At 43.0% G+C, this 24,616-nt stretch overlaps 1 protein-coding gene across 1 annotated transcript; it reads left to right on the top strand.

Moving 5' to 3' along the window:
* The first annotated feature begins 8,802 nt into the window (after window positions 1-8,802).
* Window positions 8,803-23,702, top strand: LOC136882103 (uncharacterized). Its single transcript, XM_067154632.2, has 3 exons — window positions 8,803-8,910; window positions 20,132-20,257; window positions 22,204-23,702. Exons 1-3 carry the CDS (start codon window positions 8,856-8,858, stop codon window positions 22,476-22,478), a joined length of 456 nt encoding a protein of 151 aa, XP_067010733.2. The 5' UTR covers window positions 8,803-8,855; the 3' UTR covers window positions 22,479-23,702.
* The last annotated feature ends 914 nt before the right edge of the window (window positions 23,703-24,616 follow it).

Here is a 24,616-nt window from a genome sequence, read left to right as displayed (position 1 = left end):
GCCTCTTTCTTCGGGCAGCAGTTCATCCATCAGGTAATGGCCTTTTAATAACTTCTTTGCTTGCTAGCTCAGCAGTTTAACCCTCGGGGCAGGTTCGAAACTTTTATCATGTAACTTTCCTTTAAAATGTAAAAGACACTTGGTATAAAATTCTATCTCTTTGACTACAAATCGGGATAGAGAGTGCCTAACCCTCTCGAGCTCCCTCTCATATTGTTTTTGAGGTGACTACGTTTTCTCAACCGTTTTTCTTCGTTTCATAATGTAATAAAGTTTTCCTATCGTGTCACCTCCGTAGTATGGGATTAGCCCTTGCATAAGCTGCCTAGAGCCAAATAGGTTTTTAAAATGGTGTATTAGGAGTGCAAGTTACGCCTCCACTCAAGTTGGTATTTTGGGGCCATGTAATTGTCCTGTTTCTTTATTGAATAGGCCTCAGTAGGTTGGGTATCATTACCCCTGTTCTGGTGTGCCCGTAGGGCAGCTTGAAAGTGGAGTTTGGAGTGGCCTTTGAATTGGCTTGAACTTTGAGAGCGGGTTGCTCTTTCTTAAATGGTATTTTCTGTGTGCCTCAAGCAGGCTTAACTGGGTAATTGGGAGCAAATGCTCCTTGGCATGATTGGGGTTTTCTGCCCCTTTGTTGAACCTTGTGTATAAGTAAAGTTGGGCTCATTGCTCAGGGATTGTGATTCTGGGGCTCGAAGCCCAAAAGCCATTAATAAACTGTAATTGTACTTTCTTAACTTGTTGATATACAAATGAGTTCCTGTTATACTTGTTATTTCTTGACCTTGAAAAGAAAATATAACCTTTGTTAAATTTTAAATTAACTTTAATTTCGTAAGTTGAGACCTGTTCATCCCAGCACCTTCTTTCACCTCTAACTACCATGGATAACTCCGTAACAATTATTATTATTATTATTATTATTATTATTATTATTATTATTATTATTATTATTATTATTATTATTATTATTATCCGCTTCTGTGGTGTAGTGGTTAGCGTGATTAGCTGCCACCCCCGGAGGCCCGGGTTCGATTCCTGTCTCTGCCACGAAATTTGAAAAGTGGTACGAGGGCTGGAACGGGGTCAACTCAGCCTTGGGAGGTCAACTGAATAGTTTCCTCTTCCTTTTCTCTCCCTTCCAAATTTCCCATCCATCCCACAAAGCCCCTGTTCAGCATAGCAGGTGAGGGCACATGGACGAGGTACTGGTCCTCCTCCACAGATGTATAACCGAACCGAACCAAAGTCTCACGCCACTGCCCCTGAGGCGGTAGAGGTGGGATCCTCCGCTGAGTCCGAGGGAAAGCCAACCCTGGAGGGTAAATAGATTAAGAACGAAAAGAAAGATTATTATAATAAGTCCTGCGAGAACCTCCTCTATCTGCTGGATCCACAGGAATCGACTTCATCCTTCCTGGCTACTTTGAAGTTGTTACATTCTCTACAGGTGTCCGTAGAAAACCAGCCGTCTTCTTTTGATGGCATCAGTGAGGATTTCTTTGTGTTGGTTTGCAATTCGTTTATTTATTATTCGTTTTATTTCAACCACCCTACCATCATTATTTGTCAAGTTCTCTATCTCTTTCGTCTTTCGCCAGTACTCCTTTATCCGCTGGCTTACTCGTACTCGTTCTTCTGCGAAGAATACTCTGTTCTTTCTCGTTTTCTAGTCGGACAGATCCTTCACCTCACCTTTATTCTGAAGACTTCGTGTTTCGCACGTTTCCTACCCTGATTCCGCATTTTTCTAGATCCCGACGGAAATCTTTCACCCATAGGACCTGCATTTTCCTGTTCTACTGAAAAGTGAAAATCCTGTTAGTGAGCATTTCAGATCCCATCCTGTTAATATGTTGATACAAAGCCTATCTCCTTTTCTTCATTCTGGCTGTGATATTTTCAAATATTTAGTATATTTCTGTTTGATCTTAAGCGAAAAGTAAATTCATCTCATCGTTTCTCGGGTCCAAGAATCATTCTCAGGAACTTCCTTTCTTTTCCGCGTCTGAGAGTCACTTGCTGGCTGTTGCCTCCGCTGCATATTAACATCCAGGTTTGACTACTGCACTGTAATGCCTGAATTTGGCCAAATAGGAGAGTGATTTCGACTTGTAATTGTTCTGACATAGTTTGAATGTCGTCTCAAACTTTCTCGCCCAATTTATTTATTTATTTATTTATTTATTTATTTATTTATTTATTTATTTATTTATTTATTTATTTATTTATTTCTGTGAAAGTCTGTCCCAGTCACCTTAACCCCCGAGCTCGCCTACATTGCAGGCCTTGCAGCCCTAGCTTTACGTCCGCGCGTGGTAGAATAATATCCACTGTTGCCCCTGCCTCTCATAAGAAGCGACTAAAAGGGACCTCAGGGGGTCTTAACTTAGGAGAGTTGGTTGGCGACCACAGGGCCCTTAGCTGAGTCCTGACATTGGTTCACTTACTTGTGCCAGGCAAGTCACTTTAATCTATCCTATCCGACCTCACTTGGTCACCTCTTGTTCTTTACCTACCCCGACGATATTGGGTCTAAGGAGTCCAAGGAGTCTTTCATTTTCACGCCCTTCTTGGCTCTGGTCTTCGTTTGGCTGATATTTTAATTTTCCGAAGTGTTGGATCCCTTCCATTTTTTCCGTTGATTGGTGTTTATAGAGGATGGTTGCCCAGTTGTACTTCCTCTTAAAACAATAACCACCACAACCACCACCACCCTAACGTTACGCCACTCATAGTTCCGCGCTACTGGAACCCCAGAGGCCTGTTAAATATCAGGTAACCTCACCTAAATACAGGATGTTCTGATCGTAGAGCAACATGTCACGTGAATCTCACATGCCGAGAATATCCAAGTAGTGCCGCATTGTGTCATCATATCTACTGTACTTCATTTCCTTGCTGCAATAATCCATATATTATTTTACAATTGGGAACATGCATCATTTTCAAAAATATTTTTTTTGAAAAGTACACCAATGAAATAGTACGTAAACGTATTACATTGTGGTATGTTGCCTTGTTTTCTACCATTAAAAAAATATTTAATAGTGCCTTTCCGCAAGGCGAGTGAAACGGCCTCTGACGTAAGCGGCGCGCTGTGACGTCACGATCCAGTACCGCATGGAGCTCTACCAGCCGTTGTGCATCAGCCGTTGCTAAAAGCCGATCGTTTATTATTCATGATCGCGGATAACTTCGAAATGACAGAAGAAAGGTTCAAAACAGCACAGTCAGACAATCTACCATGTGTAGATGTCATCATTCTTGAAAAATGTGACTTTTGTGGCCGCAGAAATTAGCGGATAACAAGCAAGTTTGTATGTGGCGTCTTTTATATATGTGCAATGTACTGTAACCCATAGTATTAGGATAACAACGAACCTGGATAGATATCACACCACTTTCAATATTTCCTTCTGGACTGATTCCCCTATTAAAGAATAACATTACATTTTCGGGCTTTCAGCATTAGTAAAGTAAGAAATCGGATTTCAGCACTAACATAAACATATAGGTAGCATTATAGTACTAGTCCGCTTCTGTGGTGTAGTGGTTAATGTGTGCCACTTCCGGAGGCCCGGTTTCGATTCCCGGCTCTGCCATGAAAGTTGAAAACAAATAGTACGAGGGCTGGAACGGGGTCTACTCAGCCTCGGGAGGTCAACTGAGTAGAAGGGTTTCGAATCCCACCTCAGCCATCCTCGAAGTGGTTTTTCGTATTTTCCTACTTCTCCTCCAGGCACCTAAGGCCACGGCCGTTTCCTTCCCTCTTCCTTGTCTATCCCTTCCGATCCTCCCATCCTCCAACAAGGCCCCTGTTGAGCATAACAGGTGAGGCCGCCTTGGCGAGGTAATGGCCCTCCTCACCAGTTTCATCACCATACTCAAAGTCTCACGTTCCAGGACACTGCCCTTGAAGTGGTAGAGGTGAAATCCCTCGCTGAGTCCGAGAGAAAACCAACCCTGAAGGATAAACTGATTAAGAAAGAAAGAAAGAAAGAAAGAAAGAAAGAAAGATCATAGTACTATAGGTCTATAACCTATCATTTCTAAAAAAATATATATTTATGGTTGGGGCAACTGGCCTACCCACTTCCGGGGCCCATGAAAGAGAATTAAATATCTTTGTGGAGGGAAAAAGTTAAACATGATAAAGATAAATATGACTTCATCTAGTTTTCACAAGTTGGGCTGAGTGGTTCAGACGGTTGAGGTGCTGGCCTTCTGACCCCAACTTGGCAGGTTCGATCCTGGTTCAGTCCGGTGGTAGTTGAAGGTGCTCAAATACGTCAGCCTCGTGTCGGTAGATTTACTGGCACGTAAAAGAACTCCTGCAGGACTAAATTCCTGCACATCGGCGTCTCCGAAAATCGTAGAAGTAGTTAGCGGGGCGTGAAGCTAATAACATTAATTACATTTGGCTTTTAACAAGCTGAGCATATCAGGAAAGAAAAGTGTCCTGGTGACATTTTAGTCGCTCAATACAGGAATGTCTTTGGGTGCTGTGACTTTTACTTTTTTTTGTTTTGCTGTTTGCTTTACGTCACACCGTCACATATAGGTCTTATGGCGACGATGGGACAGGAAAGGCCTAGGGATGGGAACAAAGCGGCCGTGGCCTTAGGTACAGCCTCAGCATTTGCCTGGTGTGAAAATGGGAAACCACGGAAAACCATCTTCAGGGCTGCCAGCAGTGGGGTTCAAAACCTTCTATCTCCCGGATGCGAGCTCACAGCTGCGCGCTCCTAACCGCACGGCCAACTCGCGCGGTATTTTTACCCTTCGGTTTATTGACTTGGCTTGTATAACCTAAAACTTAGGCTAAGTTGGATAATATTTTAAACACCTACATCACTATTTTCACCTGTGTGCAATTATGTTATTTATTTCATTAATATTATGATAATTATTATAATTGAGCATTGTTAACTTATAAGACCCCAACAAACAAGCATTGGTTTTGTGTAGAGTTATACATTTGTTAAATTCACGTTGTTTCCTTTCATGATATACACGCCTATTCTTTGTTACATTAGGGGCCTATAGACTATTTAGATATAGCCTAAATTGCTTTACCAATTAAGCTCTTCAATAAAGACATACATAACTGTCCCATGCCAAGATATATTGGTAGAATTAGAGCTGTCAAAATGGTTCATAACCCCTTTGATTTATTATCTTGACATGGATCACCCAAAACATAGGTTAGGTTTGGAGAATACTTTAATAATCAGCATTATTTAATGCACTGTTTATTACTTTCATATTCCAAGATGTAATTGAAGCATTTAAATAAAGCATCATACATTAAAATTTAAAGTTTTACCACTAGAACAGCTGACATGGAAAAATGATTTGAAAATTCAAACAAATTCATCTTACGTTAAAATCTTCAAAACAATAAACTGTAGACTTTTCCGATATATCACCAGCATTTTTCCGGCTCGCCAAAATCCATTTCTCCCTAGTTTTAGCGTCTTTGGAACATGTATAAACAATTTGTTTGGTATGGTATGCCATTTATAAGTTTTCTGCCTCACTGTGTGCGCAGGATTCATTTTAAGTCTAAAATATACCACTCAGATTATTATCCGATGTATAGACATCGAATTTAATCATACTAGACACTAAGTAGAAATACGCGAAGTGTATCCTGCTTCTCACAGCGCACTATGTGTTATTTCGTCTGCTAATTCAGTCAACCTGTACGATGACGTCAGACCAATGAGATCGCGTACTTGCGTGACGTGACATTTTCGTAGATTTTTATCATGTTTGGAGTTATTATTTGTACATTCTGATCACATTTTTGAATTCTGCACGAAATTTTGAATCAGATTAGCATATTTTTAATTAAAACCCCGGATCATGCATGTTCCCTATTGGGTAATATGTTCCGTTACGATGCAGCACAAGAGACGCAGTAATAGTATCTTTTTTTAAAATTTCGTATGGCTATTTCTAGCCGGGTGCAGCCCTTGTAAGGCAGACCCTCCGATGAGGGAGGGCGCCATCTGCCATGTGTAGGTAACTGCGTGTTAATGTGGTGGAGGATAGTGTTATATGTGGTGTTTGAATCGCGGGGATGTTGGGGACAACACAAACACCCAGCCCTGAGCCATTGGAATTAACCAATGAAGGTTAAAATCCCCGACCCGGCCGGGAATCGAACCCGGGACCCTCTGAACTGAAGACCAGTATGCTGACCATTCAGCCAATGAGTCGGACTTGAGATGCAGTGACACAGCCCAAGTTGGAAGGTTCGATCGCGGCTCTGTCCATTGGTATTCGTATTTGAACCAGGTGTCGATATATTCACTCGCACGTAAAACAATTTTTGCGGCACAAAATTCCGGCAGATTGACGTCTCTGAAAATGGCAAAAATAGGTAGTGTGACGCAAAACCATTATTATTATTATTATTATTATTATTATTATTATTATTATTATTATTATTATTATTATTATTATTATTATTATAGGAGTGGGAAGCAAGTGTCGTGGCCTTAATTAATTTGCCTGGTGTGAAAATGGGAAATCACGGGAAATCATCTTCATGGCTGCCGACATTGGGGTTCAAACCCACTGTCTCCCAAATGCAAGCTCACAGCTGCGCTATCTTAACCGCATAACCAACTCACTCGGTATTATTATTATTATTATTATTATTATTATTCCTTCTTTCCTGTATGACCTCCCTTGGTCAACTCCTGGTCTCTTACGAAATTACCCTGCCGACGTGAACACAGAATACATCCACGGTATCCCTTGCCAGTCGCAGGAGGTGATTAAAAGGGTCCCCTGGGGCTCTTAATTTGGGAGCGTGGGTTGGTGACCACAGAGCCCTTAGCTGAGTCCTGCTATTAATTCCACTTATTGTGCCAGAGTCCTCCCTTTCACCTTGGTCAATACTTGTTATTTTCGACCGCACGGTAGGTTTACGAGGCCTCGGGAGTGTTTCATTTTCACCCCCTTCGTGGCCCTTGTGTTTATTTGGCCGATACCTTCATTTTTCGAACTGTTGGACCACTTCCACTTTTCTCTCTGATTAGTTTTATATAGAGGACGGTTGCCAAAAACAACATCACCACCATCACTTTCGATCTCGACAGTTTCAATACGTTTTTTCTGTCGGTAAAGAAACCATGGTAGGAAGTACAACAACAACAACAACAACAACAACATAATAATAATAATAATAATAATAATAATAATAATAATAATAATAATAATAATAATAATAATAATAATTTGCTTTACGTCCCAGTAACTACTTAAACGGTTTTCTGAGACGCCGAGGTGCCGTAATTTAGTCTCGCAGGAGTTTTACGTGCCAGTAAATCTACCGACACAAGGTTGACGTATCTGAACACCTTCAAATACCACCGGACTGATCTAGGATCGAGCATGCCAAGTTGGGGTCAGACGGCAATAAGAAGAAGAAGAAGAAGAAGAAGAATTGTTTTACATCCTAACTACTTTTATGGCTTTCGAAGACGCCGAGGTGCTAGAATTGTATTCCGCAGGAGTTCTTTTACGTGCCAGTAAATCTACAGATGCAAGGCTGACGTATTTGAACACCTTCAAATACCACCGGACTGAGCAAGGAACGAACCCGCCATGTTGGGGTCAGAAGGCAATAATAATAATAATAATAATAATAATAATAATAATAATAATAATAATAATAATAATAATAATAATAATAATAATAGTTTTACATCCTAACTATCTTTATGGCTTTCGAAGACGCCGAGCTGCTAGAATTTTATTCCGCAGGAGTTCTATTACGTGCCGGTAAATCTACCGAAACCTGGTTGACGTATTTGAGCATCTTCAAATACCATCGGACTAAAATCCGCCAAGCTGGGATCAGAAAGCCAGCGGTCAACCGCCTGAAACAAACAGATCAGCAATACAGAAACAAGAACATGATATAGTTCGACAATTAATTTACTAACCTCTTTAAATGCTGTTGGCTTCTAACTGTCTCTATTTCATGTGTGATGCTACTTTCTTCTAAATTCCTGATCCTGGTTAGTCGTTTAAGACGTATACATGGTAAATGAACTAATGTTGTTTGTCCAACCCTTGTCCCGTTTCCCTACGGGGTCGGGTATGAGGTGAGATGAATTTGTCGTGGCGGTTTTTTATGACCGGATGCCCTTCCTGACGTCAACCTCATCAGAGGAGTTAATGGGAGATGAAATGAATGACGTGATATATGATAGTAGGGAGAGGGTGAAACCCGGTGCCGGCACATAGCCTACTCCTGTCGAATAGCACCAAGGGGTCTGCTCAAGGCTTAACGTCCCCATCCGACGGACGAATCACCATCAACAGCGTCATATGCCCTCACTCCATATGAGCACTGCGGAGAGGTTTGGAATTTAATCCAGGCTTTTGGCACGCAATCTAGTGATTAGAAATTGTATACCACCACCTCCCCTACCCTGCCGGCCAACATTCTGATGGTGAAAATTTTTTCGACCAACGGGACTCGAACCGGCTAACCTCGGTGTTAGAACGTTTTAGACTTCAGCGCCTTAACGATCATGGCCACCAGGCGGGCTAAATGAACTAATACTGTACTCTAAAGGAAAAATAATACGTTCTGTGCAGCCTTACTATTGGCACAAATATGGCGGCAGTTGGGGACCTGATGCATGCTTAGTGGTTCTTGATAGAAGTGTGCATTCTAACGACTCTGGCGGTATGCCTTGGAACTAGATCCACCTTCGAGCCCGCAGATCTGAAAGATCGTAGGCATCGCGGACACCAAATAGGGATTGAAGGTGGGCAACTCGCCAGAGATTGCGCCAAGTTCTGACCTAGATGTCAGTGAGATGGCAGCCACCACGACTTTCTGTGTTTTCCTTCTGTCCGTGCTAATTTGCACAGGTGCGTACAATCTGTAATATATTATGATAATTATCTATAACATAATATCACTGCGACAAATTACTCTGTAGACCAGGGGTTGAACAGTTAACACAGAAGAACAGGTGTTACACAAACCAGTTCTCTGAATTAGGGGCGGGGAAGTTGACACACCTCCAAAAATACTTCAAATGAAAAAGTAATTTAAATAGTTCACTGCCGCTATGGAAAGTATATAGATGTTGTTTATATTTACTTTTCCAAATAGGTGGCATATTTATTGAGGCGGAGCTCTCAACCGAATATTATCTACAAGAAATGCTTCATTCATTATCACTCGATTATTTATTTTTCCGACCATACAGCCTCAACTTTTTTTCCTATGACGTTAACTTCCTTACTATGAAGTATAATAATAATGTTAATGGCTTTACGTCCCACTAACTACATTTACGGTTTTCGGAGACGCCGAAGTACCAGAATTTAGTCTCGCGGGAGTTCTTTTACGTGCCAGTAAATCTACCGACACGAGGCTGACGTATTTGAGCACCTTCAAATACCACCGGACTAAGCCAGAATCGAACCTGCCAAGTTGTGTCAGAAGGCCAACGCCTTAACAGATTGAGCCATTAAGCCCGGCACTATGAGGTGTAATTTGATTAATTTTGACACGTACATACTAAAACAAACACCCCTCCCACGGAACGAAGGAATTAACTACGGCGCAGTCAGGAATCGAACCCAGGACCATCCGAACCGAAATGCGTTATGCTGACATTATTATTATTATTATTATTATTATTATTATTATTATTATTATTATTATTATTATTATTGCTCTTCTTCTTTCTCACACCCTGGGGGGAGGGGAAGGGGGGGTAAACCAAGCCCCACACGTGGACTTACCCCTGTTTTTCGGCCGGAGGGATGTATTCACTAATGAGTGTTCTGTGGCGGTTGGTGTGTATTGAAATAAATATAAATGCTGAGTCCCCGAGCCAGAGGAATCAATTCGACGTTAAAAATTGCCGATCAGCCCGGAATATTCTGAACTGTAGTCTGCGATGCTGATTATTTAGCCATGAGGCGAGCCTTCCATAATTGACTGTATTTGTAATATAAAAGTTAGAAAAGCATAGTTCGGTGTTAATGTTTCTTGTATTGGGAAAGGTTGAATAATTCGAAAAATACGGAAAATATATTTTGAGATGTGACTATGATTCTGTAATGTGGTTGGATATGATATGGGTAAGTTAACAAAGAATATATTTTTCTGTTCATTTCCAACAGTATATCTTATTCAGCTTCCCCTTGATAGAGTTCGCCCAGTAGATAAAACGTTCCGAACTTGATTTATTTTTTATTATAATAATAATAATCACAATAATAATAATAATAATAATAATAATAATAATAATAATAATAATAATAATAATGGTAGACTATTTGCTTTACGTCTCACTAACTACCTGTACGGCTTTCGGAGACGCCGAGTTGCGGGCATTGAGTCCCACGTAAATCAACCGTCTGAGCCACTCACCCCGGATTTTTTTTATTTCATTCTTTTTACAAGTTGCTGTACACCGCATAGACACAGAAGACAGGTCTTATGGTGACGATGGCATAGGAGTAGGAAGGAAGCGGCCGTGGCCTTAATTAAAGTATCGGTGTGAAAATGGGAAACCACAAAATTGTGAGCAACATTTGCAAAATGACCTCGATAATGTTGTGAGATGGACAGTGCGCAATGGTATGATGATAAACAGGGTTAAAAGTCAGGTTGTGAATTTCACAAATAGGAAAGGTCCTCTCAGTTTTAATTACTGGGTTGATGGGGCGAAAGTTCCTTATGGGGATCATTGTAAGTACCTGGGTGTTAATATAAGGAAAGATCTTCACTGGGGTAATCACATAAATGGGATTGTAAATAAAGGGTACAGATCTCTGCACGTGGTTATGAGGGTGTTTAGGGGTTGTAGTGAGGATGTAAAGGAGAGTGCATATAAGGCTCTGGGAAGACCCCAACTAGAGTGTGGTTCAAGTGTATGGGACCGTCACCAGGGTTACTTGATTCAAGAAATAGAAAAAGTTCTGGGTGATTTCCGACAAAAGAGTAGCGTTACAAAAATATTGCAAAGTTTGGACTGGGAAGATTTTGGAGAAAAGAGACGAGCTGCTCGACTAATTGGTATGTTCCGAGCTGTCAGTGGAGAGATGGCGTGGAATGACATTAGTAGACGAATAAGTTTGAGTGGGTTTTTTAAAAGTAGGAAAGATCACAATATAAAGATAAAGTTGGAATTCATGAGGACAAATTGGAGCAAATATTGGTTTATAGGAAGGGTAGTTAGGGATGGGAATAACTTACCAAGGGAGATGTTGAACAAATTTCCAATTTCTTTGCAATCATTTCAGAAAACGCTAGGAAAACAACAGATAGGGAATCTGCCACCTGGGCGACTACCCTAAATGCAGATCAGTAGTGACTGATTGATTGATACAAAACCATCTTCCGAACTGCTGACAGTGAGGTTCGAACCCACTATCTGCCGAATGCAAGCTCAAAGCTGCGTGACCCTAACCGCAGGGCCAACTCACTCGGTATTCCGAACATGAGTTACAGCATCCTTATAATCAGATGGTAAACGATATTCCTATATAAGTCATAACATGTAATTCCTCAAAGTAACAACATAATCCTTAACAGCTACTAACAAGGCCAACGTGTTCATACGTTAATTGTTCAGCATGAACAACTTGCGGAACTGGCCAAATATGGATGCTATTGTGCTCTAAGCTCCAACCATAAGACCCACTGCTTCTACAGATATTAACTTATGTTGTTGTTTGTGTCATCAGTCCATAGACTGGTTTGATGCAGGTCTCCATTCAACCCTATCCTGCACTAACTTTTTCATTTATAGGTTACTACTCCACCCTACCTCTACTCTAATCTGCTTGTTATGTTCATACCTTGGTCCCTGCCGTTTTCACCTCCGTCACTTCTCTCGAAAAGTAACTGAACAAGTCCTCGGTGTCGTAAGTTGTGTCCTATCATTCTATCCCTTCTGGTCAAATTTCGCCAAATCGCTCTCCTGTCATCAATTCGATTCAGTATCTGTTCATTCGTGATTCCTTCACATTTTTCTCTCGCACTACATTTCAAAAGTTTCTATTCTCTTTATTTCTGAGCTAGGCATCGTGCACGTTTCACTTCTACGCTCCAGACGAAAGTCTTCAAAAACCTTTACTTAATTCCTATTCCAGTGTTCGAAGTGAGTTTTTTTTTTTTTCTGTCTTAAGAGAGGCCTTCCTTGCTTGTGTTAGTCTGCATTATATGTCCTTTCTTCTGCCATCATTACGTTGACTTATTTTCCTTTATAGTATGGAATTGTGGCTTCGTAGGCATCGCACTTCTCTTTATGAACATCCACTGGTTGGATTTCAGAGGCCTCAGTTCTAATTGTAGGGTCAATTATAAAACCATGAGTCGAGTCGGCTGCAATGGCTATCATATCCACCCGCTTGCAAGATCCAGTGAGCACAAGTATAATATGTAAGTTACAACAATTTGCTTTACGTCACACCGACAGAGATAGGTCTTGTCACGACGATGAGATAGGAAATGGCTAGAATTGGGAAGAAAGTGGCCGTGGCATTAATTAAGGTACAGCCCCAGAATTTATCTGGTGTGAAAATGGAAAACCACGGAAAACCATCTTTAGGGCTGCCAACAATGAGGTTTGAAGCCACTATCTCCTGAATTCAAGCTGGCGACTAGGAGTCCATTGTACCTTCTATTGACGTTGCCTTACGGCATCAGCGATTAAGGTCCGAATACGGTGATGGCGGCCATTTCTAATAAGCATACCAATGACTACCGTGGAAAGAGAAAGGTGGTTCCCTACATTAAATGGAATGAAGAAATTCATAAGAAGTGCAATCGCAACTGAGAGGTAAAAATTTGCTGGATATGATCGAGAGTTTTGTTACAGCTAGAGAAAGAAGCTTGGATCTGACATGAGTATTAACGATAGGGTAACGTAACCTATTTTGTTTTTCGTCGCTCGGACTCAAACTGGTCTTATTGCGACGATGGAGTAAGAAATGGTTAGGAGTGGGAAGGAAGTGACCGTGACCCAGCATTTACCTGATGTGAAATGGGAAACCACGGAAAACCATCTCCAGGGCTGCCGAAGGTGGGATTCGAACTCAAGCTCACAGCTGCACTGCCAACCTGGTCTGTGATTAGGTAACCCTAATCACAGACCAGGTGACCAGTGGCCGTGGCATCTCGGCATTTTCCTGGAGAAAAAGTGGGATACCACGGAAAACAACTTCGAGGATGGCTGAGGTTGACTTCCCGGGGCTGAGTGGACTGCGTTCCGGTCCTCGTACCACTTTTCAAATTTCGTGGCAGAGCCGCGAATCGAACCCCGGCCTCCTGGGTTGGCAGCTAATCACTACACCGCACAAGAGAACAATGTTTATAATTAAATATATAAATATGTGTGTGTATTTTAGTCTTATATTATCCGTGCCAGTATTTAAACCTTAAAGTGACCGTCCTATATGAAATGTCAAGAACCGCCTCTTAAAAATGTCACCGTAAGACATATCTGTGTCGGTGTGACGTAAAGCAAAAAAAAAAAGTCACCTTTTAGTTAGTTAGTTAGTTAGTTAGTTATCGTATGGCATTTAGTGACGGAAGTATCCGAGGACGTGTTCGGCTCAACTGGTGTAAGTATTTCTGCCTGGACGGCTCGGGTGTTTGGGTGTGAGATCATCATAAATTAGGGTATGAATATGCCGAATGGATTACTCCTCAATTAGTGCTCATAGCAGTGCTCTTCACTCAGCACTCATCATTCAAAGGCGCGGGTGGGGGACCCTCGCTCTTTCTTCATTAACGAGGAAATGTTTTCCATCCAGTTACGATTGAGCAGCATTCATGAGAAGATCGTGTTGTGTTCTTTAAATTTTATTTCGTTTTTTATGCAAATGTTCGTAGTTATCTGTGTATATAATAGTTAAATACAGTAGTATTAGTGATGCGAACTTACGGTAGCAAGCAAACTGTATGTGATTCTGACAGAAGGTACAGCGCACATTCAGTTAATAAGAGAAGGCAGAAAATCGGTGAATTTACACCAGGGAGTGAATAAAGACCCACAGAAATTCCACGAATGTTTAAGAATATCAGTGCAGACATTTCAACATTTGCTATTGAAGGGAATATGAAGCCATGGAAGTACAGCAACTATCATGCCATCGCTATTTCCATTGAAGAAAAACTGCTCATTACAATAACATACCGGGCGAGTTGGCTGTGTGGTTAGGAGTGCGCAGCTGTAAACTTGCATCCGGGAGACAGTGGGTTCGAATCCCACTGTCGGCAGCCCTGAAGATGGTCTTCCGTGGTTTCCCATTTTCACACCAGGCAAATGCTGGGGCTGTGCCTTAATTAAGGCCACGGCCGCTTCCTTCCCACTCCTAGACCTTTCCTATCCCATCGTCGCCATAAGACCTATCTGTGTCGGTGCGACGTAAAGCAAAATAGCAAAAAAGAAAAACTAATAACATAAGCAGTAAACTTGTAGTATTAATCTAACTTTATTTCAATGAAGTAATCCGTACTTTATCGAAAGAGTAAATTTGCAGTGTATAACGATAATATTAAACAATTAGCCTATTAATTTAATATTGATATTTTACCTTCATTGAACATAGGTCGATAATATTATGTGTAGGCAACCTTGGCCTTGAGCCAACCAATCACAAAACAGCACTCAAGAAGCGCATCGCTCCAAAATCAAACCGATTTGATTCTTGAGGGAGTAGCGGGGAGAAGAGAGATTAGTGAAGTGCCGGCATGAACGCCACTATTGAAATATACACTGACTGACAGAGCAAATGCAGCACCAAGGAGGAGTGGTTCGAAAGGGATGAAAGTTGGGGAAAAAACAGAGTCGGCACGGAAGAATAATTGATGTTTATTTCAAATCGATATGCAGGTTACACAATGCGCACGGCATCGACTCAGTAGGATGTAGGACCACCGCGAGCGGCGATGCACGCAGAAACACGTCGAGGTACAGAGTCAATAAGAGTGCGGATGGTGTCCTGAGGGATGGTTCTCCATTCTCTGTCAACCATTTGCAACAGTTGGTCGTCCGTACGAGGCTGGGACAGAGTTTGCAAACGGCGTCCAATGAGATCCCACACGTGTTCGATTGGTGAGAGATCCGGAGAGTACGCTGGCCACGGAAGCATCTGTACACCTCGTAGAGCCTGTTGGGAGATGCGAGCAGTGTGTGGGCGGGCATTATCCTGCTGAAACAGAGCATTGGGCAGCCCCTGAAGGTACGGGAGTGCCACCGGCCCCAGCACATGCTGCACGTAGCGGTGGGCATTTAACGTGCCTTGAATACGCACTAGAGGTGACGTGGAATCATACGCAATAGCGCCCCAAACCATGATGCCGCGTTGTCTAGCGGTAGGGCGCTCCACAGTTACTGCCGGATTTGGATTTGACCTTTCTCCACGCCGACGCCACACTCGTCTGCGGTGACTATCACTGACAGAACAGAAGCGTGACTCATCGGAGAACACGACGTTCCGCCATTCCCTCATCCAAGTCGCTCTAGCCCGGCACCATGCCAGGCGTGCACGTCTATGCTGTGGAGTCAATGGTAGTCTTGTGAGCGGACGCCGGGAGTGCAGGCCTCCTTCAACCAATCGACGGGAAATTGTTCTGGTCGATATTGGAACAGCCAGGGTGTCTTGCACATGCTGAAGAATGGCGGTTGACGTGGCGTGCGGGGCTGCCACCGCTTGGCGGCGGATGCGCCGATCCTCGCGTGCTGACGTCACTCGGGCTGCGCCTGGACCCCTCGCACGTGCCACATGTCCCTGCGCCAACCATCGTCGCCACAGGTGCTGCACCGTGGACACATCCCTATGGGTATCGGCTGCGATTTGACGAAGCGACCAACCTGCCCTTCTCAGCCCGATCACCATACCCCTCGTAAAGTCGTCTGTCTGCTGGAAATGCCTCCGTTGACGGCGGCCTGGCATTCTTAGCTATACACGTGTCCTGTGGCACACGACAACACGTTCTACAATGACTGTCGGCTGAGAAACCACGGTACGAAGTGGGCCATTCGCCAACGCCGTGTCCCATTTATCGTTCGCTACGTGCGCAGCACAGCGGCGCATTTCACATCATGAGCATACCTCAGTGACGTCAGTCTACCCTGCAATTGGCATAAAGTTCTGACCACTCCTTCTTGGTGTTGCATTTGCTCTGTCAGTCAGTGTATGTGTCTGGTTTGCATCTCCCAGCTTCCTGTGTGAAGAGAAAGGAGTGATGAGGGCTGAGTGAGGAGTAATCCACGCGGCATGTTCGTACCTTTGTGGACAGAGTCAAACCCGGTGACGCCACATAGCGTACTCCTGTCGGATAACACTAGGGTCGTTTGGTGTGAGCATTTCAGTAGCCTTGGCAGACTGACATTCAATAGCAACTTCTAGGCCGGAGAGAAAAGCAACAGTAAACTAGATTACTGTTCATTTTTCAGTACCGATCTGGATAGCTGCAGTCGCTTAAGTGCGGCCAGTATCTACTCTTCGGGAGATGATGGGTTCAAACCCGACTGTCGGCATCCCTGAAAATGGTTTTCCGTGGTTTCCGATTTTCACACCAGACAAATGCTGGAGCTGTACCTTAATTAAGGCCATGGCTGCTTCCGTCCATCTTCTAGACATTCCCTATCCCACCGTCGCCATAAGACCTATCTGTGTCGGTGCGACGTAAAGCCGCTAGCATTTTCCAGTACGCCTCTTCAAACCCGTTTGGGCTGTTTATCACAGCTAAGGGCGGAGCAGTTGAGGATCAAACCAGCCTTCGGCCTGACTGCTCAAGACACATAAACCAGACCTTGTCCTTTTCGGAGCTGCACGCCATTAGGTTTCTAATGCCCAGGGAATATTTCATTTTCACACCCTTCGAACCTCTTTTCTTCCTTAAATTGATACCGTCGTTCCTGTCAAAGTCAACCCCATGGTGCAGGGTTTCTGCATCTTATTCTCTCGGAGACTCTGCGTCCGATTCCAGACTTATCCACGCGTTTTAATCCCGGACTAAATGCACTTCGCTCAACGTCATGAAGCCAAACTGAGAGCAAGTGGATCCGGTCATGTTAGTCAAGCAATACGGCTGAGGATATTGACACGCTGGCCACGTACCACCCCAATATCTTCAGGCCACTTGAACTGGGGAGGTGTCCTCTTGTGAAGTCAAGACCTCTAAATGTTGTGTGTGTGCCTATAATTCATTTTCATTTTTTGAAGTGTCAGACTTCTTCCATTTTATATTTTCATTACACCTAATGTTAGGAGAGGATGGCTACCTAGTAATCACTACTACCACGACCTCCGCTGTTCAGTTCCGAGCGCAGTCATATTAAGTTTGCGAGGCCTACAATGCGTTTAATTTCCATAACGTTCCGTTTCTTTTGTCTGTGCCTTAACTCCTGAAGGGACAAAGCTCTTCCTCTTAACCTTCTATTTCAGGGCCTCTCAGGGTGCATGCGCCTGGTACATGCACTGTGCACGGTGCAAAAGACGACTTCGCTTTGTTGCCCAGAGTGCAGACCCCCACTCCTCGAGTTGGAGCAATAGCACTGTCTCTCTCTTTCCCCACGACTGTCTCGCTCGCTCCCCCTGTCTCCCTCTTCCTCACTTGCTCCGTAGCGCTCCAAATCTGACCCGAGTTGAGCCGAGCTTAACCGAGTAGCCCAGAGACGAAGCGTTGGTCCGAGCCGAGCCGAGTGGAACCGATGCACTGTGCACAGGAACTCTGCGCCGCTGTTTGCATGCGTGAGATTTTGGGCGTTTGAGAGGCCCTGTGCTAGAGTATGAATCGCTGAATTAACATTAACGCTATATGGTGCAATTAAGTCGACAATCAAATATCACCTCGTCAGCAATAACTTTATATTAGACATGACACCACAGCTTTTGGACTTTATCGTCTCAAGAAAGCAAGGATCATTTATTTACGTTTTGCGGAGACTTTGCTCAGTGCCTTCAGAAGAAAAACGCGTCTATCCACAAGGAAGACTTCTTTGATAAAACTTCACTCAACGTCGTGAAGCCAAGTGAGGCACGGTCTGACATGAAAGGCAGTGGACCCGGTCATAGAAGTAGTGGTGGCTGGAGAGCGGGACTATATGTCCCCATTTCGTGCGAATCCTCGTTAGAACCTTTCTACATGCAGTGGCGTAAGGGGAAAGAGAACTCTTCCTTGTGGACAATTGTGGACGAAGTGGCTGGAAGAGGTAAAAAGAGATGCAATAGAAAGTGGACTTACAGTGGACATGGTTCACAACAGAAAAGAATTTAGAAGTCGAGTGGACAGCATCAAAACATTCCAGGAGAAACCACCAAAATGTAGACCCAGACTGGTCATATCTGAGAAAGAAAGGAAGATCAGAAGTGAAAAAATGAAGAGGTTCTGGGAGGAGAAGAAGAAGAAGAAGAAGAAGAAGAAGAAGAAGAAGAAATGAAAGCATTAAGTTCAATGCGGTCCATAGGCGGCCAAATTCGGAAACAAGAAGAAGAAAACTATTGAGTTTAACCTATAAAATCTGTGCCATCGTTAAATGTGTTTTATAAACTAATTTACTGAAAACATAAATAGAAATTTTAGTTTTTATGAGATATACGGATTGTTTGCCTTTTATGTTCTTAATGCATTTTGCAAAAGGAAAATCAATTTCAATAAACATATAAAAATTGTTGTATGTCCTCCGCTCTCTTCGCTAAGCGCCAGCCAGCCGCACGCACGCAAGCGTGGATCATTCGAGACTCGACGCGCAGTCTTCAGTGCGCGTGTCTGTTACGTCGTGTGCAGTATATAAGGAGCTCCCTGTCTGTCACTCATAAGGATTCTCCCCAGTGTCCTGCTCCAGAATACACTGAACGTCGAACACGGAGGCTACTCCTCTTAAAAATGTGTCTCGACCAGGTGGACGGAATTCTGGTAGTATGAGGTTTCACCTCAGGTCACTACTCCACTTTCCCGTTCCTTCATCCATGTCGAGCCCCGATGTTGTATGCCACACATCCCCAAGCTCACTCAAGCTCCGACACACACATTAGATTCTCTAATTCTGAACATAGCTTTCATTTAGTACAAGCTTATGAACTCAGACACTTCAAGTTAGAAGGAACTCTCTTAGCTAATCTATGCTAGTGCAAATGATAGTTTTCAACTATCACGAACTATATCTTTCCCAAGAACTATCTTTTCAAGATAGCAGTGAGTGTAAATACATTCAGAGTGTACATAGTGTATAGAAACAGAAACTCTCTCAAGATTAATCATCTACTTTGCTTCAAGACAATTTTATGTTTTATTCCTGTACATACTGTAGAATTCTGTGTGAAGCAAATAAATAAGTTGTGTTCTTGTAAACCTTATCTTGTTTACAACAAAAATATTTTCATGTTATCGACTCTCTAGAAGATGAATTTACCTTTCTACTTCACCCGTTGAGTTGTAAAATGTACTCCTATTTCAGGCTTTGTTACTGTATTTTGTTTCTTTCTTTCTTAATCGGTTTACCCTCCAGTGTTGTTTTTCACCCCGGACTCAGCGAGGGATCCCACCTCTACCACCTCAAGGGCAGTGTCCTGGAACGTGAGACATTAGGTCGGGGGATACAACTGGGGAAGATGACCAGTACCTCGCCCAGGTGGCCTCACCTGCTATGCTGAACAGGGGCCTTGGTGGGGGATGGGAACATTGGAAGGGATGGACAAGGAAGAGGGAAGGAAATGGCCGTGGCCTTAAGTTAGGTACCATCCCGGCATTTGCCGGGAGAAGTGGGAAACTACGGAAAACCACTTCCAGGATGGCTGGGGTGAGAATCGAACCCACCTATACTCAGTTTAACTCCCGAGGCTGAGTTGACCCCGTTCCAGCCCTCGTACCACGTTTTTAATTTCGTGGCCGAGCCGGGAATCGAACCCGGGCTTCCGGGGGTGGCAGCTAATCACATTAACCACTACACCACAGAGGCGGCGGACATTGTATTTGTTACTATAGTTTTTGTTTTAGGACGACCCCCTCCCACCAAAAAATCCTAATCCTCTCCAAAAATAATTCCTGAGTATGACATTGCTAAGGGCTTTATATTCTTGTTAACTGAAAGTTATGTGATGTTTGTGATTTCAGGACATGCCTTTGACTGCTACATATGTGATGGCTTCACTGACATGAGGTGTAATAGTCCCTTCGAGCCCGTGGAGGATTTCAAGAAGCCGTGTGCGGCTGAGGAGTGCTACAAGATTACTATTAAGAGTAAGGATTATTGCTATGTCAATGTGGAGGGGAAAGGAGGGAGGAGTATCCGTAAGGGTTACGAGGTGATCACCACTTTGTTCCAAACCTCTAAAACTGAAAGAAACGCAATACATAACCCGCTAAGTGTTTGATTTGACTTCTTTACACTGCTTAGCAACCAGTGCGGTGTGCACTCATCATTTCTCGTGTATAACCAGCCTGGGGGCCATGATTGTTAAGGCGTCAAGTACGTATGGTATGACACCGTGGTTAGGCGGTTCGAGTCCCGTTGGTGGAAAAAAAATCACTTCAGATTTTTCTTTTTGTTTTTGCTATTTACTTTACGTCGCACCGACACAGATAGGTCTTATGGCTGCGATGGGATAGGAAAGGCCTAGGAATGGGAAGGAAGCGGCTGTGGCCTTAATTAAGGTGCAGCCCCAGCATTTGCCTGGTGCAAAAACGGGAAACCACGAAAAACCATCTTCAGGGCTGCCGACAGTGGAGTTCGAACCCACTCTCTCCCAATTACTGGATACTGGCCGCACTTTAGAGACTGCAGCTGTCGACGTCGGTCTTCAGAATGTTGGCTGGCAGGTAGGAGGGATTGTGGTGCACACCAAACACTAGATTGCGTGCCAAAAGTTTGGATTCACTTCCAAACCTTTCCGCAGTGTTCATATGAGTTCATGGTGATTTGTTCGACGGGAGTAGGTTCCGTGCCGACACTGAGCTCCATCCCCCGCCCCCCTCCTCATTATCATCATCATCGCATAATCCAGACGCGCAAGTCAAATAGAATGAATTGCTTCAGGAGAGCCGAATATGTTCCCTGACACTCCCGGCACTAAAACCCATGAAATAAATAAATAAATTAATAAATAAATAAATAAATAAAAATAATAAACATAACTAATTCTCGTTGACAGGTTAGGTCTTGTACACTTGAAGCAGAAAGACATCCGTCAGAGATGAGTAGCCGCAGAAGCGAAAGAACTCACCCTAACTAACAACAGTCAGTTTCTGCAGCGTTGTTGTTGGTGTATTTTGAGGGTTTTGGGCATTGGGGGACATTCCTAAATGCTCACCATTGGTAATTGATTGTTAATTTGATTTTAGGCCATCTTATTCTTATTCTTCTTTATCTGTTTACCCTCCAGGGTCGGTTTTTCCTTCGGACTCAGCGAGGTATCTCACCTCTACCACCTCAAGGGCAGTGTCCTGGAGCTTCAGACTCTGGGTTGGGGGATACAACTGGGGAGGATGACCAGTACCTCGCCCAGGCGGCCTCACCTGCTATGCGAAACAGGGGCCTTGATGGGGGTGAGAAAATTGGAAGGGATAGACAAAGAAGAGGGAAGGAAGCGGCCGTGGCCTTAAGTTAAGTACCATCCCGGCATTTGCTTGGAGGAGAAGAGGGGAAACCACGGAAGACCACTTCCAGGATGGCTGAGGTGGGAATCGAAACTCATTTGACCTCCCGATGCTGAGTGGACTCCGTTCCAGCCCTCGTACCACTTTTGAAATTACGTGGCAGAGCCGGGAATCGAACCCTGGTCTCCGGGGGTGGCAGCTAATCACACTAACCACTACACCACAGAGGCGGACCATTCATTTTTTACAGAAGTTTAAACTTGAGTATTCATACTTTTGAATCCGACAGTAGGCCACCTGACGACGGATCTGTTGAGAATCCAAGCACCCTTCTGGCTGAGAACTCCTTTCTTTTACGATCCCTTCATTCTTCGAAGGATAGGACCTCTTCCATTTTCCCCATGATTGGTATAAGAAGAAGATGGCTGCCCAGTTGTACTTCTTCTTAAAACAGCCATTACATAATTATTCATCCTTCATTTGAACCGCTTTCCATATAAACAACTTTTACCTGTTCTCCTATGTGCAGATTGTAATAATTGTTTTTCTGTCACTCCTACGAAACCAATGTGTATCGCTTTACATTTCAGATCCTCGCTTGAATGTAACCATCAGCCACTACAACGAGGTAGCTGTGCGGACTTGTGGCAAGATGTCATGGGAGAAAGTCGCCGAGCCATACAACCTGACTACGTTCTCTTCAGAGTGGGATGTCAACGAACCAGTTCAAATAACTTACAACTCAGTAGTCACCGCCAGCTGTTTCAGGGACTTATGCAATTTCTCGCCCTCCCTGAAAGGATCTCTTGTCCTCTACTGGTTCTCGGTAGTCTTCCCTGTCCTGTTGGCTTATCACAGGTTCTAGGCGGGACAGAGCCGGTACTACTGTATCTTGAAAATATAACGGAGTAACACTTATACTTTCAACTGACTGTCTAAACGGATCTGGTGAGATTTATGTACTTAAATACTAAAAAAGAAAACCGTGGCTTTTCCATTTGGAGCTGCATGTATGTAGAGACTCGAATCTCTTGACCGACTCCTAAAATACAAACAGTTTTATACGCTGACCATCTTAGGACATACTGTACCTAACCACGACCTTAGGATACGTCTATCTTCATCTTAGTACACCTGGACGACATACCAGACCAAGACATTTAAAAGTAGCTGGTCACGGCCTTAGAAGGTATTGCTCCAGGAAATTAAGAAGTACAGTATCTGGCCAGAAATATCTTGCCACGGATAAAGTACATACGTTATTAGGAAATTCGGAAGTATCTGGCCACGAACATGAGACCTATCAGATGCTATTCTTAGAATACACCGGTATGTAACTTTAGAACATACCTACACTTTGGACGACACCTTTAGGACATACTTGACCACTATCTTCGGAACACATTACTCTTAGAACATACTCATCTTTATTTCAGGACATAGCATCTAAATACTTACCTAACCATGATCGTAGAACACATTACGGGTCATGGACATAGGAAACACTGGTTAACGTTTTCAGGACACCCACTCAGCTTCACTTCAGCGCAGTACTTGGCTGGAGACGATAACTTTCCTCTTTTTAAAAAAATCACATTTCTCTCCATGTCTGTGCGCGTTCATTCCCGAACGACCAGGAAACTCAGAAGCCAAACATAAAAATATCCCAACATTTGCCTTCATAAGAGTCACAGAAAGTCTACGTGGTCTGGATCAAACCGTCTACTTCGACTTGTCCGTCCCATCCTATTAGACACGACCACATTTTAATCGAATTCGTTCGACTATTCTAATGAACATTGACCAAAACTATTTTAACGTAAACATCGTGTACAGCAAAGAACGTGCAATATCACAAATAACACGTCCGCTAACGTTTTATCCTACGATAGACGGCTAAGGAATAATAATTAAAATATGAGAGTTTTGTCTCTCAAGAAGATCTCAGCTTGACTATGCAATATCCTTAGTTGGAAGAGATGTGAGGAACTGATGATCGTATTAACAAGATATTAATTAACCTGTGATAGCCTTAATCCAAAATTAAGGTTTATGTTTATAAATTTTGTAAATAAACGAAATAATTAATTTATCCCTTAACACTGTCTTCTTTACATTCTGTGGATGCTCATCTACTCATGATAATGTTTTGGTAGGTAATGAAATCGGGTTCTCACCATGACTGTACCCCTTCATGTTTTCGTACATTCTTAAAACAGTATCATAATATTACGCCCAGTTATGAATTTCAAGGGGAAAATGTGTGAAGCTATTGTTACGACGGCTATAAATTAAGTAGGTACTACACACGTAAAAGCGAAGAAACAAAGGTACCCAACTGACTGTAAAGTAGTTGTTGAACGTAATTTTAACGAAAGAAACAAAGGTACCCAACTGACTGTAAAGTAGTTGTTGAACGTAATTTTAACGAAAGGAACAAATTAGGTGTTGAACGTAAATTTAATCTAAGGAATAAGTGTATCAAATGTATTGTAAAGTAGGTGTGTAACAAAAATTCAACAGAGAACAAAGGTACTAAATCATCGCTGCGCAAGCAGTACCGCTTATCTAACAGTACCCTTCCTATCCATTTCTTTAAGACTTGTCACGCCTGCCGGCTACATATGGATATGTAGTCCATCAGAAAAATGTTCGTTGTGTTCATTTTCCTATACGTACGTATAATGGAAAATAATTCATTATACTGTAGAAGTGTGTAAACACTTCGTGCAAACATACGTTCCTACAGTAAGGTATGGTAAGGTTCATTTTCCTTTACAAGTAGGCATAAGAAATTGAATACAACGAAAATTGTTCTGATGGACTGTATATCCATGTGTGGCTGGGAGGCGTGACCAGTCTTAAGGGAAATAGTGGATAGGAAGAGCATAGTCAATTACTGGGTATTGCTCGCGCAGCGACAAAATACCCTGTAAAGTAGGTGCTATTTTCTAACTCACAGACTTGGAGCAAAAATGGTGTCGAGAACTTTCTTCAGAATAT

The sequence above is a fragment of the Anabrus simplex genome, chromosome 1 (genome assembly GCF_040414725.1).
Source record: "Anabrus simplex isolate iqAnaSimp1 chromosome 1, ASM4041472v1, whole genome shotgun sequence".
In the NCBI taxonomy this organism is placed as follows: domain Eukaryota; kingdom Metazoa; phylum Arthropoda; class Insecta; order Orthoptera; family Tettigoniidae; genus Anabrus; species Anabrus simplex.
Note: the sequence above shows the minus strand (reverse complement) of the source record. Positions and strands in the feature narration are given on the sequence as shown.

Coding starts and splice junctions, on each gene's coding strand:
- LOC136882103 (XM_067154632.2), top strand. CDS start 8,856: ATGGCAGCCACCACGACTTTCTGTGTTTTCCTTCTGTCCGTGCTAATT. Junction 8,911..20,131: donor GTCCGTGCTAATTTGCACAG/GTGCGTACAATC, acceptor TTGTGATTTCAG/GACATGCCTTTGACTGCTAC. Junction 20,258..22,203: donor CTACAAGATTACTATTAAGA/GTAAGGATTATT, acceptor TTTACATTTCAG/ATCCTCGCTTGAATGTAACC.